The sequence below is a fragment of the Mastigoproctus giganteus genome, chromosome 4, assembly GCF_048544385.1.
Source record: "Mastigoproctus giganteus isolate SK-2022 chromosome 4, ASM4854438v1, whole genome shotgun sequence".
Taxonomy (NCBI): domain Eukaryota; kingdom Metazoa; phylum Arthropoda; class Arachnida; order Uropygi; family Thelyphonidae; genus Mastigoproctus; species Mastigoproctus giganteus.
This window is the reverse complement of record NC_143578.1, coordinates 32,461,871-32,482,412: the sequence shown is the minus strand read 5'-3', so window position 1 is coordinate 32,482,412 and position 20,542 is coordinate 32,461,871. Positions and strand designations below refer to the sequence as shown.

General features: G+C 34.3%; 1 protein-coding gene across 1 annotated transcript in view; it reads right to left on the bottom strand.

The window, feature by feature from the left end:
- ninaC (STKc_myosinIII_N_like and MYSc_Myo21 domain-containing protein ninaC) overlaps positions 1–20,542 on the bottom strand; it is a 262,582-nt gene that overhangs the window by 27,274 nt on the left and 214,766 nt on the right. The window contains exons 30-34 of the mRNA XM_090371467.1: positions 15,934–16,047; positions 11,299–11,367; positions 4,334–4,479; positions 1,866–2,018; positions 284–363 (exon numbers count right to left, since the gene is read on the bottom strand). Coding sequence (XP_090227593.1) covers positions 284–363; positions 1,866–2,018; positions 4,334–4,479; positions 11,299–11,367; positions 15,934–16,047 — 562 coding nt within the window. The remainder of the gene's footprint in view (positions 1–283; positions 364–1,865; positions 2,019–4,333; positions 4,480–11,298; positions 11,368–15,933; positions 16,048–20,542) is intronic.

The window sequence follows — 20,542 nt, the reverse complement described above, 5'->3', positions numbered from 1 at the left end:
ATTCTATGACTTTGTTGAGGGTGACTATAGTGTACCATACCAACTTGTGCAAATTGGCTGGGTCAGCACAGTCATATCACTCAACAAATTCAAATAACCTATTCTTTCACAAGCAAATTCCATTAAAAAAAGAAAATAATTACATATTTAAACTAATCATTCTTTTAGCAACAAACATAACTACAGTACTAAAAAGACACTGGATATAAAAAGTAGTTTTTTCACTATGATACTAAACACAAATAGATATCAATAATGGTTCTGAATGACTTATATGACTAACCTGTTATTTGAAACTACATTGTCATAATACATAAATGGAGGTCCTTCAGGAATCTTTGCTGCTGGTCTTGGTGATTCTTTCTAAAAAAAGAGATTAATTTAAATTAAAAATTTAGAATACAGTGTGTATAAAAAAAAAACAGTAATTTATATAGTAAATCAATAAATAAACACCACATTACTGAAATTTGGTCTAGAGACCACATCATGCATAGAAAGATCACATGTTCTGGGAGGGATTAAATAGGATATATCTAGTATGGAACCAGGAGATTTGTTGAGATTGTCAATAGAGGATGAAAATGAAGTTTCCAATGGCCAGAATTATTATTAGATAATGTTGTAATAGAACTGTAGAATCAAAAGCTGCGAAAATAATAACAGACAGACAGAAGTTGTGGGCTTTAGAAAGAAATTGCTACTAATTACCATAATAACAAAGGTAAGCCTTTTAGCACTCCTTTTTTGCCACTAATTTTATTACTCTCACTTCCCTTTATTTTCACAATTTTTGTATTGTTATTTTTAACTCATATTTAAGCCACTCATGAATTTTCCCTTACAGTTCAAGAGTTTGCTTGATTTGAGATAAATGTTACTCAATGAAATTTTTTTCTTTCTTACAGTTCTCTACAAGAGTATTGATTTTACATTAGCTAAAACAGGAGGTGCTCAGCTGTTAGTCATAGTTAGTGAAAGCCAATGACAGCTAATGTCAGTCACAACACACAAACAATAGTGAGATCTACGAAAAGTACTGCATAGCAATGCTCTTGCCATGAGTCTAGAAAGGGAGATGCCCAGATGTCATCATGATCAGTGAACACCAACAAAAGTAACATAAGCTATGTTATGTAATCAGTTGTACTAGATCTACAGCAGCTGTCAATCATGATTAGTGAAAGCCAATCAAAACTGACACCAGTTGTGCCACATCTGCAGCAAAGTTTTTGCTTAGCAGTTAAAGGATGACTTTCATACTTCTTGCTCTTATTTTTTTTATTTTCCATAACTCAATTTTTCTTACCAAAACTCTTACATCTGGTTATGTTAGGAAAATGGGAATAAGTTAATATTTTTACTCCTAATTTATACTTAGAAGTAAATGACTGAGCATATTGTCTTAAAAGAAGACAATATGCTCAGTCATGAAATAATCAAGTGCAGTGATCGCAGTTTGCAGTGCCTGAAGTTAACCATGAGATAATGCTGTCAAGTGATATGCAGCATATCATTGTATTGTCCTCTAAAATTCTCTATATATAAAATTCTAAAAAATTATAGGAACTATGTTGCATCAGTTTGAATGTGCAAAAGTTAAGTAGACAGAGTTACGGTATAAAGTTATGATTTTTCAGGAATGCCCATAATGATGAGGAAGGAAGTGGAGGGGGAAATGGAGACAGCCTATATGGGAGATAGGAAAGGTTGAGTTATGAAGAATTTTGTCCCAACTTCTAGAATACCAAGTGGAGATCCACTTGATATTCTAGAATTTGGGAAAAAAATTCTTAAATCATATGAGAAAAGTAAGCATTTAATTTTAAGTTCATTACAAAATGATAAATCAACTGTGAACCAACCTTGTGTTTCCTATCTTCTGATGATACTTTAGGTCTTTTGTCGAACTTCTGGGGAAGGTGAAAATTATTTGGAACTGGCTGAAGCATTTGTGCATTGATTGGCATTCTGTTTCTTTGGAGTATTTTATTAAATTCCATATTATTATTGTGAACCTAAGAGAAGTCGGTTCAGTAAAAAGCATTATAAAACCATTATATATTAAAATTTTTCAGAAGTGGACAAATCCACTGCTATATTTAATCATTTTAGTATACTGAACATTCTTAACTATAAAACTGGATCTGACCATGATGTTCAATCATAAAAGATGATATCATGAGGATAATAAGGATATTAACTATTCTTAGTAAGGAAATTATGAAAATGTAGTGTTATTTGAGAAAATCTGCAATCTGCATGGTCTTTAGTTATGACATGATAATCACTTAAAACACAGAATACTCAAAAAAACACACACACACATATATATATATATATATATATATAATAATAATTATGAATAATAAAATTAAAATTAAGTAGAGAAAATGGATTTGAATTTGAATAGCGATAAAATGAATTATCGATAATATGAATTATGGATCAGGGACACTGCAAGAGCAAAGGTACCCTACAACCATAATGTATATATAAAATTATTTTTAAAGTTATGTGTAGAATGTAGTAGGTATAAATCTATAATATAACTAATGCTAATAATGAAAATACCGTGTATCCTGGGAGCGATATATGTTGATTAAAGGGGGAAGAACGGAAAAGAAAAATGTAACGTTATAAACAAAGTGCGAATTTTGAAAAAATGTAAATTTTGAAAAGAACGACCAAGGTAGAAATAGCAGATTTTGAAAAGAACGACCAAGGTAGAAATAGCATTGCAGTATCTTTCATAATTTCTGTGTCTTCTTCAGAGGTCATCCACCCAAATTATGAAAAAGAACAGCAATACTCTTACTTCTGTTTCTGACATGTTCTGTATGTCAAAAAACACGTGTACGAAGACACGTGGTAAAAACTAAAATAATTTAGAATATAAATTTTGAATAAATAAATAAAATACAAGTTAAGCAAAAATATTATGCCAAAAGTATAACATGCAGAACATGGATGACCTTACAGAAGTAAGTGGCCCGCCAAAAAGGTGAAGACAAAGGAAGGTAGTGTCCGAATGACAAGAATATCAAGAACTTACCGCTACTGGACGGGTTACCAGAAAAAGTTCTTGTCATTCTTGTCATTCGGACACTACCTTCCTTTGTCTTCACCTTTTTGGCGGGCCACTTACTTCTGTAAGGTCATCCATGTTCTGCATGTTATACTTTTGGCATAATATTTTTGCTTAACTTGTATTTTATTTATTTATTCAAAATTTATATTCTAAATTATTTTAGTTTTTACCACGTGTCTTCGTACACGTGTTTTTTGACATACAGAACATGTCAGAAACAGAAGTAAGAGTATTGCTGTTCTTTTTCATAATTTGGGTGGATGACCTCTGAAGAAGACACAGAAATTATGAAAGATACTGCAATGCTATTTCTACCTTGGTCGTTCTTTTCAAAATTTACATTTTTTCAAAATTCGCACTTTGTTTATAACGTTACATTTTTCTTTTCCGTTCTTCCCCCTTTAATCAACATATATCGCTCCCAGGATACACGGTATTTTCATTATTAGCATTAGTTATATTATAGATTTATACCTACTACATTCTACACATAACTTTAAAAATTTTATATATATATATATATATATATATATATATATATATATATATATATATATATATATATATAGAGAGAGAGAGAGAGAGAGAGAGAGATTCAGGTTAGAATTATCATATTATTTAAAATTCAGTATAATTAAATAGGGAGGATGATCAGAAATCTTAGTTTCCCAATCTGAACCATTAAATGCTCATAGCCTGTCTATAGATAATATGACATCCATTTTTTATAGAACAGATGACTGAATGAAAAGATGAATGTCTTTTCAGAAGCACTAAATCTCTCAAATTGAGGTTTTCACCACAGGATATGTAAATGATACACTATGAATAAGTAGCTTCTGTAAAAAGAAATATAATGCTAGTCATTTGTAATGTTGTTCCCCCCACCCCAAGATGGCAATTTCAGTACTTATTGGTATCTAACTGGTGGAAGGCTATCATAAGCAAGACAGATGCTAAAAAAGCTTGAAACCAATTTCATATTTGAGCTACTGAATGAGCAGTGAGGCAACTAGTGATGGTAGCCTCATAATTTGAGCTTATTAATGTCATTGAAAATAACTTCATCTTTTTGATCTTTATCTTTTCAATTATAATAAGGCTTGTCCATTTTATATAAAAAGTCCTATTATAAAAATAAAAAAGAAGTGAGTAAAATATGCTTAAAAATTAATTTAGAGAAAACTAGTAATAATTTGCTTAAATTTGATTAAATTACAGTAGAGAATGAATGTAAAATACCTGGTAACAAAAATTAACAAGATCAGCAGCTTTCTTTGCACGGTATAAATTGGAATTTTCAATCATGTCTGGATTTTTGTGATGCTTTCTCCACATTCTCTGAATTGTTGTTGCTGCCCTATCTATTCCACATTCTTCTGAAGAAACTAAACATATTAAAAGACGCAGAAAAATAACATTACTTTATCATCACGAAGGTTAATTACTATTATTATAATAAATCATACTCTCTTTCTTTCTCTCTATTTACTTTACAAGTCACTCTAACAAGCCAGGCCCTCCATAGCTGAGTGGTTGGGAGTGCAGTAGCACACACTCTTTGAGTAGACCGAGGTTCAATCCCCTGACTGCTACACGTGGTCGATCTGCCAATCTGTACTGGATCGGTGTGGTAGATTATGGTCCATTTCCCTCAACATGAATTGTTGAGGAGGCTTCCATCCTGTAGTGGATTGATAACAGCTGCTGCTTACCTTTACCTTACCTAACAAGCCATAATAACCATTCCTATGTTTTCATTAGAATGTAATTATTAAATTTTATTATTCATAATTTTACTTAATTCAGAAATCCATAAGTAATGAAATCAATGAAATGGACTTTCTTCCATTATAAGCTATACCTGGATTGCTGGTTTTAATAAGAGTTTGCTTATAAAATGGGAAATAGGGTCCAACTCAAGTAATAAAGCTGTCAAAATCATTCAAAAAGGATCATCACATTACCTGTAACAATTACCTCCAAAGAGTCTACGTGGAGCATCAATAAGGACTACAGGTGCCTCCGTAGCCATGTGGGCAGGAGCAGCAGCAGTGCGTAGCACACGCTTCTTGATTAGACCAGGTTTAGAGCCTGTGACCACCAAATACAGAGGATGCGGAAAGGCCAGGGAATGACCACCGCATATCTCCGGAGCAATATGGTCTTAGTTGCTAATGCTGCTAAAAAAAACCCCCAAATAACAAATTAATAACAATGAGGACTACAATTGAAAAACTTTGTGGAGTATGGCTGATGACCACTGAAAGAAACCATGAATCTCTAAAGTACTCATGGATAACAGAAATATGCCAGACAATCCCTCTGATAAAGATACTAGCTTCCCAGTATTTTTCTAGTGTTCAGGACCAACTCCTATTATTTATTACTAATATTAGTTCCGCTATCTTATTGGTGGGGCTGATTACTTTGAGATCTACTGTCAGTGAGATCTTATCCATTTCTCTCTTGAAATTTTGAATCACTATTGCCCTAGCAATTCACAATACTTAATCAATTATAAAATTAAATGGCTCAAGATATTTTTTCTTCCAATCTGCTACAAATCATTTTCCTGTCCCATTCAAACTTTTCAAGATGACTCTATTTAGTGTCCTAAATACTTTCACACCTTCAACATTGTCCCCATCCCAATTACCAGTGTTCTCAGTGAGACTCTGATAAGATTTATTCTCAATATGAGTTGTACCTATCTAAAGAACCATATGGTTCTACCTCAGTGTAGATCCACATGGTCTTGTTTGGGTTCAGTCCATATCAACAAACCTTGCTGTTTTCTACAGCTCTATCACTCCTTGAATTAATTTCATCAGGTTTTATGTAAACTTTTCCAAGATATTAATATGAGTGAATTACTCTCATTTTTATTTTAAAGATTGAATTGTCTCTGGGATGCTACTTGAATGGTTCTCCAGTTATGTCTGCTCAATTTATTCAGGTAACATGATTCCTCTCTCCTTTAAAAAGGATAGGCACATGCTACATTCAAACAGTTGAACTACTGCTAACCAATAGCTATTCTTAGTTATCTAGGGAATGGATGATCTGGTGTCTTCACCCTTCATACATACAAGCTATTGAGCCTCAGTAAACAGCATTCAGCACTGTTATGCTCAAGCATAGTTTTAATTACCTTATTCACCTCCATCAAACTTATAACTAACTTGTGTAATTTTGTTTCTTCCCTTGCCATCCATCCTCAGGGCTTGACTTTAAAAGATGCAGAGAAAATTTAAATTTTGGTAAAAAGAAATGGGAAATCTGTCACCTAACTATTATTAGTCTCACACTTGTCTTCATTAAATTCCTTGATCATGTCTTCATCTATAAACTTCTCCAAAACTGATTGTTCCCCATTAGATGTAAGACTCATTCATATACTCCATGATACTCAACATGGCAATACAGATGACAAAAATCACTGTACACCACATTAGGAACAAAATTTATTTCAACGTTAATGAACTATACAGCATATTACTGAGCAGATGCATTTTAAGTGTAAATTGTATTTATCCATAATGTTTGTACATAGTCTATAACAGTGATGTGCAACCTTTCTCCTTCAAAGGGCCATTTAAAAAATTATGCTATATCTGCATGCCACAGGATGAAGAAACTGGATATTTTCTTACATAATGAAAAATAGAAATATTATTTGAAACTTTAAAATTGTGCTTATCTTATTTGTGTACAATTTTTTTTATGAATTAATAAAAACTTATAGTCAAATTTATTAATGAGATTTTTGAGCTTGCATATAAATCTGCTTCAATGCTCTTGGAATACACGTTTTTCATCTTCTGTCTTTTATTTATTTTTTGAGCCACTGATTTCATTGGAGTAATTTTACACTTTTAAAATAATACAATCATAACTGGTACAGGAAAACAAAGTATTTTTAAATCATCAATAGTTAGAACTCATATATGAAGCCGTACCTTCACATGTGCAATATTTTATGCATAGCAGGCAACAACTGTGGCATGAACATTATAATGTTTTAACAACAACTATTTACGTTACTTGCCAATGCAAGAGAATTTCCTATTTCTCTATTTAGTGCAGTACTGATGTAAGCAGCATAGAAATGACACTGATGACATCTGATATTTATTATTAACATTTATATTTTCAGTAACTATTTATTTTATTACTTTTGATATTTGAACTGCATGTTTTATGAAAATTTATTCCTATAGGTTGAAATGGGCAGCGGTGAGCTGTGAATATTTTAACAATGGGCTCGCAGTTTTTCCGACTTTCTACTGAGTAAATTTGATCGATCACGGAAGTGACGTCATCAGTGGCTTCCACTAGAGGTGCTTCCCATGCTCGCACTACTAGTAGTGTGATTAGAGCACGTGATGCATTTTTCGTGACCGGTATGATATCTCGAGTCAGGGGTTGATTTAGGGGGCAGACAGATGTGGCTTATTACCCCCTTAACCATGCGTATAAGTGAATGTGTAAAACATTTCTAGGTCTATCAAAAAAAAAAAAAAAAAAAACCTGGTTTTCATGCCTCGCCTTAACGATGATAACTGAATACGACAGTGTCTGGAGTTCTAACTTTTTAGAATTTTTGAATAGTATGACGTCACAATCACGCTTCCTGAAGTTACTACTGCAGTAAGTATGATTACAACAATACAAATATTTGTAATAACTTTCTTTTTTTTTTTTCGTCTCGCATTTTCGTTACATCCCATTGTTAGGTTCCCTTAACAGCTGCGTATATCGCTTCAAATAAACAATCGGGTACATCAATCGGTGCTGTTTTATAGAGATATTTAGATACGTTGCACTTGCAAGTATACATCTCTTACTATAGTTATCATAAATCCATTGTATCTTGTCTTCCAGAAATTATGAAAATCTGTGATGATCAATAAAATAATTACAATAAAAAAAGCTCTTTTATTTCATAATCAATATACACAAATCAAAATTCCTAAAAGAAACGCGAAGGATGTTTCGCATAAACCATCTACTGCACGTGCTCGGCACACGTGCAACTTTTTTATTGGTCTTTTTTTTAACAACTAGGGAAATATAATGGATACATTTTTTTCGTGTTAAAATTTTAATAATGCGAATAAAAATTAACATGAAATATTTCCCACATCACAAATAACATAAACTGTCACAAAACATTGCACAATATAAAAACAAATATTACATAAAAAACAAACTTTCTAGAAAAAATACACAAAAAATTACAGATTTCATGAAAAAAAATTATTTCACAAATATTCAAGGAAAATTAATTCTAAAAATTGCCAATTTACTTCTTTATTAATATTTGTTGTCGATCTACGTTGTTCAATAGCTGAGGGATGATTACAGAGGAAATATTTGACGTAACGATCCGGATCAAATTGAAGCAACGGTTTTCCATTTAGATGTATGGTCATCATAATCTGCAATGCGTTCATTTGTCACAATATTATTTATTACGCTGAAAGCTCACTCAGCTTCAGCACTGCTAATTGCAATGGTTTCAAAGGGATTTGTTGTTATTTGGTTTTTAGGAGCATTAGCAACTAAGGCCATATTGCTCCGGAGATATGCGGTGGTCATTCCCTGACCTTTTCCGCATCCTCCGTATTTGGTGGCTCACAGGCTCGAACCCCAGTCTAATCAAGAAGCATGTGCTACGTACTGCTGCTCCTGCCCACCTGGCTACGGAGGTGCCTAAAAGGGATTTCTGGCTTTCTTAATTGAAAATGGAACTTCTCAATTTTAAAGATAAACTGTCTTCGACAAAATCTCTAAAATCATTAATTTTTATTTCATATTTTATCAGAAAACTTAAATTTCTTATTCGGTTTTCACCGTCTTGTAACCGAGACGAAAGTTTTTTTTTTTATTCCACGATTTCGGGTAGCATATGTTTAAAATTTCTTTCAACATTATCGTAATTTTATTTATTTTTAAATTTAAAATTACCCTGTTGCATTAATAACTTATCCTCTAAGGATAAAATAATGCATTTAATAACTTGGCACGAGGTAATTTTTTTTTTTTTTAATTTGATTTTGATTCCTTCAAATTCTTTCAACTTCAACATGCTCTCAACTTTAGCTTCATAATTTCCTTCAGAAATTTTCAAATTAGCAATTGCATTGACAGTTTGAATAATTAATTTATCTGCTTTTACCATAGTGATTCTGTAAAGCTTCTGAAAGGTAAGAGAACTCCTGCAGGATATCGATCATTAGTGCTAAATGGTTAAGAAATTCCAGATTAAAAGTCGGATTAATAATCCTGAATATTTCACTTCTGATTCCAAATGTTTGCACAAAGCAGATAATTCCTCCAATCCGCAATCGGCGTCCACGAGCTACATTGCGGCCTGAACATACGACTGATCTTTATAGTTTCCACATCAAGTTCTTTAGCAATCATCCTTAATTCGTGTTAGTTTTTTTGGAGATTGGTAACACAGTTTTTTTTTTATTATTATTATTATTGCCTGTATGCCATTATATTTTAGAACATTTTCTACACAGTGAAAGGCTCGACAAAGTTTCAAAATCTGCCAACATTTCATCTTCGTAAAGTTTATATAATATCTTAGTTGCCTCAACCCCCCCCCCTCTAGTTGATACTGTCACTTCTTTGAATACTATGCAAAAAGTCGGAATCACACAGATATTCATCTACTGTGACTATGTAAACATAGACGGAGAAATTTAGTGGAAGGCATGGATCACTCACTTCTCCAAAAAACATATGCCCGTTTGTCGGAGTAAAGGGGAACCACAACACAGGTTGACCAGAGGCTATTAGCAATGTCGGGAATCTTCTTAATCCTCTGACTGGCTATGGAAAGCATATTGAATAGCACGACTTCTCGGTATGTGACTGCATAGGTTTTACGGACACCATTAACATTGCGAAACGGTAATCCCTTTGACCCTTAATTCGCACTTTCTAATTACCTAAATTGCTTAAAGGCCAGAGGTGAGAATAATGCATACAAAGTTGTCTCTCCTAATCCGTTCGTTACATGGAAATTTTCTTCGTTCGACAGAAACTATTTTAAGTGTAATTACCAAGGGGGAATAAAAAAATTCGCTATAAAGAAGTTTGTTAAACAGAAGTCCGACTGTAATTAAATCAAAAATGAAGCAATTTTAAAATACATAGCCAATTGATTGTGCCATTAAAATGCTGCGAATGGGGTCCCACTCGCCCTACCGTAGTTTTGGCTCTGGATACTCAATAATTGCATTCAGGATTTCATTTGTAAAATAAATTATCATTTCAACAATGGGCTCGCAAATTTTCAAAAAAAATAACAATGGGCTCTTGCGAGCCCACTATAGCTCACCACTGGCAGCGGGTTCTGCATCACTGGTCTATAACATCATCTTAAAAAAAAAAAAAAGATGATGTAACTAGTCCCAAGATATTAGCCTATTCAGTAACAGTGTGCAGACCAATGTGTGGTTCAGAGTCCATATACAAGTTCCAGTGTCTGCAGACCACTGGCTGTTAATTAAATTAAGCAAAAAAATTTTTTTTGACATGTAAATTTTTGTCAGCAGGGGCAGGGAGGTGATTATCCCGTTACAAGGCAATGGTCAGGCCACACGTAGAGTACTGTGTACAGGTCTGGAGGCCTGTACACAGTACTGGTACAGGCCTCTACATTCTTCCATTTTAGGAAGGATGTAGAGTTGCTAGAATGAGTACAAAGAAGGGCAACAAGATTGGTGAAGGGAACAAAGGAGTGCTCTTACCAAGAAAGGCTTAAGTTCTGCAAATTGCAACGCCTGGAGAGTAGGCACCTGCAAAGTGATCTGATTGAGGTGTATAATGGGATTCTTCCTCTTGCTTGAATTAAGAACCTGAGGGGACATAGATTCAAATTGGGGAAAGATAGTTGTAGAATGGAAGTGCAGAAGTTTGCCTTTAGTCAGCGGGTGGTTGATTGGTGGAACAGACTTCCATCTTTTGTTGTGGAAGTTGATAGCCTAAATAAATTTAAGGCTGAGCTGGACAGGCATTTGGAACAAATGGAGGGATGAAATGGGAGGGGTTTTTTTTTTTTTGGTTGATGCTGCATAAGCTTGCTTTCTTGCATCGTATGCCTCTACTAATGCTAATGCTAATTTCTAATTAAAAATTAGAAAATAGTTTAATAGTTGAAAAATAATGAAATAAATGTGCAGTACCTGATTTTTTTTGTTGCCTTTCTTTAGATATTTGATGTACTTTTTTTCTTGTTAAATAACCTCTAATATCTGTAAAAAGAAAAAAATATATATATGCAAACAACATTTTATCAAAAATATTTGGACAGCAAGCAAAACTATGGGATTAGACTTATCCCTTAACTGCTTTTAGTAGCAATCACAGAATGGATTCTGATAAAAGGACCACAGAATTTGGCATCTCTGCCAGCTGGGTCTGTACAACTATAAATTTGAAGCCAGACAGAGTTGTGAACATTAAAATAATCAATTTATTTTAGAAAAGTTAGAATGAAGAAATTTGAGTTTCAAAAAAAGTCAAAATGTTCAGAGTGATTAATGCAATCTAGAGGCAATAAATGAATTTGACAAAATGTGGTAAAGAGATTTTAAGTCAGAGAAGATTTTCCGTTAGAAAGTTACTTAAGAGGAGTATTATATGAACAATGCACAAATGCCACCTTTAAAATGGAAGGAATCACAAATTGAATAATTGGGACAAATGAGATAGTTGACTACCTGATCATCATCAGCCATTTTCAATCCACTGCAGGATGGAGGCCTCACCAACAACTTTCCAGTTCCTTCTGTTTTGTGCAATGGCCATCCATTTACTACCCAAGAACTCTTGAATTGAATTTCATCTGTCCATCTCTGTTGTTGTCTTCTAGGTTTTCTTCTAGCTCCTCTTTTGGGTGCCATTCTCTTATTTTCTTAGTCCATCCTTCATGTCTTCGAGCTATGTTTCCTGCTCAAGTCCATTTCAGTTCTTTAGTTTTGATAATGCCCTTTAGTTGTGTTTTCTGCCTAATCCATGTGTTTCTCTTCTTATTCAACAATCTGATTCCTAACATAATTCATTCCATTTTTTGCTGTGTAGTTTTCAGCTTCTCTTCCATTCTTTTGGTGAGTGCCCAAGTTTCACTCCCATGGTGGGGGGTATACATTGTTTCATTATTTTATGTTTCAGACAAATTGGGATATTGCTTCTCAGTATATGACTATATTTCCTGAATGCTATCCATCTGAAATTTATTCTTCTCTTGACTTCCAGCCATTTATCATTGTTACAGCTAATGACTTGTCCAAGATAAGTATATGAATCCACCTTTTCAATTTCTACTCTTGTTCATCATTACTTTTTTTTTAGACATATTCATCTTCAGTCCAAAATCCTTACTAACTCTGCATAACTGATTAAGGTTTTCTGCTAATTCTTTGGGATCGTGGCTTATGATCACAATGTCATCTGCAAATCGTAAATAGTTTAAGTACGCTCCATTCACATTGACTCCTTTCTGCAACCAGTCCAATCTTCTGAAAGCTTCCTCAATGGCAGCAAAAAACCTGGAGATATGTGTCTCCTCGTTGAACTCCTTTCTCAATTTTAAATTTGCTACTGTCTTTGTCTAGTCTAGGCCTCCGTAGCCGAGTGATTAGGAGTAGGAGTGCCGTAGCACACGCTCTTTGAGTAGACCGGGGTTCAAGCCCCTGACTGCTGAATACAGTTGATCTGCCAACCCACACTGGACCAGCGTGGCAGATTACGATCCATTTTCCCTCAGCAGGAATTGTTGAGGAGGCTTCCATCCTGCAGTGGGTTGATAATGGCTGCACTTTATCTTTTTGTCTAGTCTAATAAAGGAGGTAGTGTTCTCATATATTTTCTTCAATATGAATATAATGTTGGGGTGTCTATGCCTTGTCTTTCCAATGCCCGAAACATTGCCTTATGCTGCATGGAGTCAAATGCCTTTTCATAATCCACAAATGCCAGGCATAATGGTGCTTTATATTCATTTGCTTTCTCTATTAGCTGCGATATTACATGAAGGTGATCCATAGTTGAGAATCCTGTCCTAAAGCCAGCTTGCTCTTTTGGTTGATTCTCATCAAGTATCCTTTCTAATCTGTTAGTGAGACCTGCAAACAACTTGTAGATGTGGGACAACAAGCTAATTGGTCTATAATTTTCATCTGATTTGTCTCTTTTCTTATGCAGCAAAATTATAATTGCATTATTCCACACTTTTTGTAATATATTTTGTGAAGTCTTGCCAGTTTCTGTGTCATGTCTCTTCTTCCCAATTTTAACTTTACAGTAACTTCATCTTCACTCGGGGCTTTTTGATTCTTGATTTTCTTCAATGCATATTCTATCTCATCAAGAAGGATATTGGGTATGTCACATGTGTTGTCAGGCGCTTCCGTAGCCAGGTGGGCAGGAGCAGCAGTGCACGCTTCTTGATTAGACCGGGGTTCGAGCCCGTGACCACCAAATACGGAGGATGCGGAAAGGTCAGGGAATGACCACCGCATATCCCCGGAGCAATATGGCCTTGGTTGCTAATGCTCCTAAAAAACCAAATAACAACAACAACAACATGTGTTGCAAATTGGTGATCCACCTTCCCCGCTGCTGGCATCATTCCCTCGCTCCTTGTATAATTCTTTATAGTAGTTTTCTGCTATTTGAATTATGCCTTATCTACCATTTATAAGTACACCATCACTATTCTTCAGTTTCAGTATCATTTGTCTTTCTGCATTACTGCTCATGACTGCTGATTTAAGTCCTTTGTTTTCCCTTAATGCTTGTTTTAATTATGTTAAATCTTCTTATGTCCTCTCTGAGTCTCATTCTAATGGCTTTGCATAACTCAGTTTACTCAATTTTGTCCTTCTCAGTGTTTATCTTGCTCTTCTTTTGATTTCTTTTTACCTATAGGTTTCTCGGGCTTTATTACATTCAGAAAGTTGTATTCCTCATCAATATCCTGGTCCTGAAAGATCTGCAGAAGCTCAAACTTGTTCTTTAAGTTCCAGTACATACTGCTTTTTCTCCTCTTTTTTTTTATCTCAAAGACCTTCATATTATTTACTCGAGTCAATTTTTTCCTTTTTTTTCTTACATCTATATCAAGTGTGCATCTTACCATTCTGTGATCACTTCCAACATTTACCTTGTTTAGGACAGTAACATCGTTTACAATACATCTTCTGTTAGCGAGGCTGAGGATCAATTTCATTAGTTGTTAATCCATTTGGACTTTTCCATGTCCACTTTCTGTTCACCCTTTTCTTGAAAAAAAGTATTCATTACTGACATTCCTTGAGATTCTGCAAATTCCACAAGTCTTTCATTTCTTTCACCAATTCCAAAATTTCCTATAGTTTCCCTTTTTCTGTTTTGTCTCTTTCCAACTTTAGCAATGAAGTTCCCCATAATGGTGTAGTGAGTTTTCTGTTCATCTAGAAATCTCTCAATTTCGGTGTACATTTCTTCAACCTCTTCATCATCATGGCTCGATGTTGGTGCATATATCATTATAACCTTTAGTCTGTACCTCTTAGAAATCCTGAGTAGTAATCCTGACATCCTTCGTGATGTAGTTTTGAATTCCAAAATGTTTTTTATATCTTTATGGACCAAAAAGACAACTCCACCTTCACTCCTTTCACTGTTTCCATTGGTGTACAGCAGATTTCCACTTGATAAACTTATAAGTGATTCATTTCTTCTTCTTGTTTCAGCCAAGCCAATGATATTCCAATTCCTTTTCTAGCTCTAATATCCTCTCTTCACTGATGAGTGATCTTATGTTGTAACAGGCCAAGTTCAGTTTCCGTGCATGGCAGCCTGGTCGTATCCAGAGATTCTTAGCACCCTCTGCTTCCATTCTGATCCTCTTGCTGCTGTAAGAGGAAGAGTGAAAGCCACTGGGGACTGAGGATCATTTGTTTTCTCATGTTGTCATAAATTGCTGGAGGGTTTGGTCTTTTTCTCTTCATGCTGACCAGGCAGCTTGAAGAGAACCACTCTACATGTTCGTTGCCACCAAAGTGATATAACAGGGCTTACCTGACTGAGAAGGTGTGCATGAGTGGATTTTAGGGAGGCAGGCCAATTGGACTTCTTCTAAAATAGAAAGATATTGGATCCATCAGTATTTTAGATGGAGTATCTGATAACACACAGAATGTTTGTTATCTGTTTCCCCTCTAAGCCTCAACAATGTGATTGCCTCAACATTTTCTGAGATTCCATCAGAAAAAGTAAATAAAAAGTAGTACAGAAAATATAGGGCCTGGAAGATTGTAAAGGGAAATGAACATCACTGAGATGTATTATTATTATTTATCAGTTTGTTCAATGGTATAACTAAAAATAAATCATTCCCCACTCTCCTTAAACTTGGACATGGACCAAAGATGCGAGAAAAAAAAAAAAAAATATATATATATATATATTTTTTTTTGTTCTGATCTCAAATTAAAACTTGGTATATTACTAGTTGAATTTGAATGACTGAATAAATAAGTACTTGACCTAGAGACAAATGTAACTGGGAGCTCATCAGACTCAAGATTCTCATAACCCCCTCCCAAGTGATGCACCCCCAATTTGGGTCAAACAAAATAATTAGGTGCAAACAAACTGCTTTGGTTCAAAAGGATTTAGTTCTATTAGGAGATTTCATTGTCAAGGAAATGGGTATTTTTTTGCATTAAGTGATAATTAACTCTTATTTCTATAATGTAAATAAATCATGTCTACATCTAAATGTGTATATGTTTATAATATTCTTCTTATAATAAATGATAAACAACACATACACTTCTGAATAGTAGTTGCAGCTTCTTCTGGCAAAATCACAGGTGGATCACTACAAGGACTGTCAGAACGTACATCTTCAGAATTTGCATTTGTCTGTTTAATCCATTTTTCAACTATAACAAAAATAAGTTCGGTAGAGTAAATATTTGTGACAGTGAAGGTCAAAAGATAAAGAGAAATAAAAAAAAAAAATTGAATTTACTATAACACTCCTATTATATTAATTCACACATTATTGATATAACTTTTAGCTCTTCTTTTTGCTGTAAAACCATCTGCATAGATACTGTTTATGATATTATTGTCTGTTTTCACATCTACTCAGCTGCATTGTTCAATTCTGAAAGGACCTTTGGGTGTTGGGAAATTCAATCATTATATAATTTAGTATCAGTTAAGCTTTAAATGCCAATAATTTGAGGAAAGTAAAAGAAAATTGCAAGTAAATTGATAAAATTTAATAAAATACTAGTGAAATATATACTGATAAAAGCATTTATAAAAACTAATATTTTTTTACTGTATTTGCCCTTGCTACTTTGTTTTTTTCAGCTGACATAAGAATATGCACCTAATAAAAATCTACATCTTTGATCCTGTTCCATGCATATCCTGTATTTAAGATCCTTTATTAAAATATTAAGCTGAATGATTATAAATGAAGGAAATAAAAATATTTATTTTTTTTACACTGCATCCTGTTCTCAGTTTTAAAAGGATTCTGGAAAGTGCTGATGAAAAGACACTGTATAATTGCTGACATTCTTTTCTCTATCTACTATAAATTAGAAGCCAGACAGTGCATCTGATGAGGGTGAAAATTTGTATAATAAAATAAAAAACACACTAACAAAATACAGCCATTCCACGACTTACGTAAGGGTTGCTGTTGTTGTTATTTGGTTTTTACGAGCATTAGCAACTAAGGCCATATTACTCTGGTGATATGCGGTGGTCATCCTCCGTATTTGGTGGTCACGGGATCTAACCCTGGTCTAATCAAGAAGCATGTGCTACGCACTGCTCCTGCCCACCTGGCTAGTAAGGGTTGCATTCCGCGGAACTCTACGTAAGTCGGAATTTCCCTAAATGCTTATGCAGGACTCGCAAATTTGATTGAAGCAAAAAATAAATGTTCAACGAATATGTAAATAGAATTATTAATTCAATTTTTTTAACTCATGAGCAGGAAAAATTACAAAAGTGTACAAAATTACAAAAATTTCAAAATTATAAAATTACAAAAAGAGTGAGGAGACAGGCATAATGTCAGCAAGTTTTACCTTTCAAGCATCGTTGCCAGAATTTACTCTCCAGCTGATAAGCATGCCGCTGCAGAAGTTGAGGGCTGTGGAGATTTTTAAGGGGTTTTTCCCAGCACATCCAAAATTTCTCTGCAGCTGCAGAATTGGCACTGACAACTTCACCACATACTTTAATGTTTTGGAAACCAGTGCAATGCTTGAACCTATTAAACCACCCGTTGTTTGCCACGAACTTGGCTTGGAGTTCGCCATACTTATCCTTAATATCTTCATAAGTACTTCTTGCGTTTGCTTGAATGACCATTGGACTCAGGGGCACTTGCTTCTGAATCTGATTTTCCATACATATTATTAATAGCTTTTCCATCTTCAATATAGCACCTGAACGTTGTTTTGTGATCACTGTTGATCTTAAATGCATTGATCCTTTAACATGCTCTCTTATACGCGCACTGCCCCTTAAAATAGTATTCACTGTTGAAGCAGCGACACCTAATTCCGTGCAATAGATGACAAACTTTGTCCTGTTTCGTACTTCTTAATTAATCATCTTTGTTTTGTTTCCTAGCACTGCCAGCACTTCCACTTTCCATTGGTCCCTTTCCCTTCGCCATTGTAATAAGTAAATAGGAATGAAGAGAAGATTCTGAAAATTTGTTTGTTTCTTCTATGATTGAAGATTTCAGTGAAGGGGAACTCATTTCACCATAATACCATAATGTAAAAACCCACACAATTCCAGTTATTGGTGTTATTGCAAATGCAATAAGATTGAGTTTACTACGCATGTATAATAGATTACGCTAACAAAAAAGCCCAATAAACCAGAAAGTGCAAACTGTTTTTATTGTTTTATGGTAGTGACCTTCAGAAATGTGTTTTAGAAAAATATCACTGAGATGTTCAAAAATTGATTCTTATAACAGAGCATATGATAACAATGAAAATGTAGTGCAATTTCCATTATAAAAATGACCTTTTAGAGAGATAATAGCTTAGTTATATAGCGTAAATTTAAACTTCCAAGGTCTTGGAATGAATTACAAAAAAAAAAAAAAAAAAAAAACCACCAATGTGTTATTGGATTCACATTAAGATATTTTCACAACACCTCCATTTATTCCTACAGGATGAAAAATATGTTTCCACGATTTTTTTAAGTTTTCACCAGCCAGCAAAAACTTACGAAAAGTCAAGTTTCCATAAGTCCAGTATTACGTAAGCTGGGGAGTGGCTGTATCGTATGAGCCTGTTGAGAAAATGTTTGCTTTATTTGGCAGCTACTTAGGAAACCCATAATTAACAAGAAATTCAAAACTAAATGTGATCCAAATGTAAATAACCAAAAAATGTCCAAAAAAAAAAAAAAGTATAAAGTACAATTTTGTCCACTGGGAAGGCAACATCTCGTCAGGAAATATAAGGCTTCTGTGAATAACATGAAAGGACATGTCATTTCACGTTATTCACTGGGTTAGTTGAGAGGTATGGCCCTCTGCTATGACAACCTCGCTTAACAATAGGGTTAGTAAAGTAAGTACTTCATAAAAACAAGCCATTAACTGAAATGTCATTAAGTGAACGACAGTTTTCATTACACTCGTATGTTATGATAATAGATGCATTCCTTGAGAGAATAAAGTAGTTAATTTTTAATATAATAGTTGTTAGAATGTAAATACAGTAACAGTGAAAGAAGCAGACTTGCCTATTTTGCTTAAACTATAATAAAAATAGTCCAGTGATATAGCAGCATAATAATAACACTGAAGAGTGAAAGTTGAGAACTGTTGGTTTACTTAATGTGGAACCATTCCCACTAGGCCTATAATCATGTAATAAAGGAGAATTGTAGAGTTTAAGAATGAATATTTTGTTGTTTTTATTAATTTTAGTGAGTCACAGACAACGAAGATTTTTTTTATTGTAGGTGTGCAGGTGGTCTGAAGTAGTTTGCCTTACATGCTCTTATTCTCTTTGTACAATAGCTGGTGGTATTCACATGCTTTTTTTGTGTCCCTAGTTAACTCAGCTGCTGCTTTGCATGTCCTCAACTTTCTCAACAAAAGATGCTTATTGCAGCTTCTAAATGGATAAAACCTTATGCATGTTCTTAGTTGCCACTAATTTTTGGAATTGCCTCATAGCTTCTTGCATATTATGCACCTTTCCCAAGCCAAGATAATTTTGGATAGCACACAGTTTACTCCAAGCTCCATTTACATTGAATGTCTTAACTTTCATGCTGATTCTTCAATTCATGAGCATTTTAGACTCATTTTAAAGAGCCTATTAAAGACCCCTTAAATGAATAAATCAATGATAAGTAAATGAATAAATCAAGTAAATGCAGAATAAATAAAAATAACATGCATGTACTTTCTACTTACTAAATTACACCTTGGTTCAGTGAGAAACATCATAGTGATGATTTATTTTTATTTAGTTTCGAGAGCTGCTATTTAGGGTGTACTATTTCATAGTTCTGGAAATTATTTTTTAGGCATCATTATAGTGATCGAGGCAAGGAATTTTGACAACTGAATACTGGTCATAATTTTTCATGCCATCATAATGAAGTATTAAACAAAATTTTGTTAAGGGAGGTATGCCTGTAGCTACTTGAAAACATAAAGTTTTGAAATAAACCATTATATAGCTCTAGACAGTGTCCTATGATGAAACTTAATCAGAAATATTGGAATGAAAATATTAGCATTAGCATTAGTAGAGGCATATGATGCAAGAAAGCAAGCTTATGCAGCATCAGCCAAAAAAAAAAAAAAAAAACCCTTTCACTTCACAACTCCGTTCGTTCGAAATACTTGTCCAGCTGAGCCTTAAATTTATTTAGGCTATCAACTTCCACAACAAGGGATGGAAGTCTGTTCCTTGAATTTATGCCCTCTCAGGTGATTATTCTGAGCAAGAGGCAGTATCCCATCAGCATTGAGCATGGTCAAACCATTCAAGGCTTTGTACACCTCTATCATATCACCTCGCTGGTGCCTAGTCTCCAGACACTGTAATTTGCAAAACTTAAGCTTTTCTTCATAAGAGCAACCCTTCGTTCCGTTCACTAACCTTGTTGCCCTTCTCTGTACTCGTTCCAGCAGCTCTACATCCTTCTTGAAATGAGGCCTCCAGACCTGTATACAGTACTCGAGGTGCGGCCTGACCATTGCCTTATATAAGGGAATAATCACCTCCCTATCCCTGCTAGAAAAATTCCTGTATATCATTGATAAGACACCATGAGCTACTCTTGCAACCCGTCTGCACTGCTCAGAGAACTTCATATCTGCCTGCACAATTACCCCCAGGTCCTTTTCATTCTCTACCA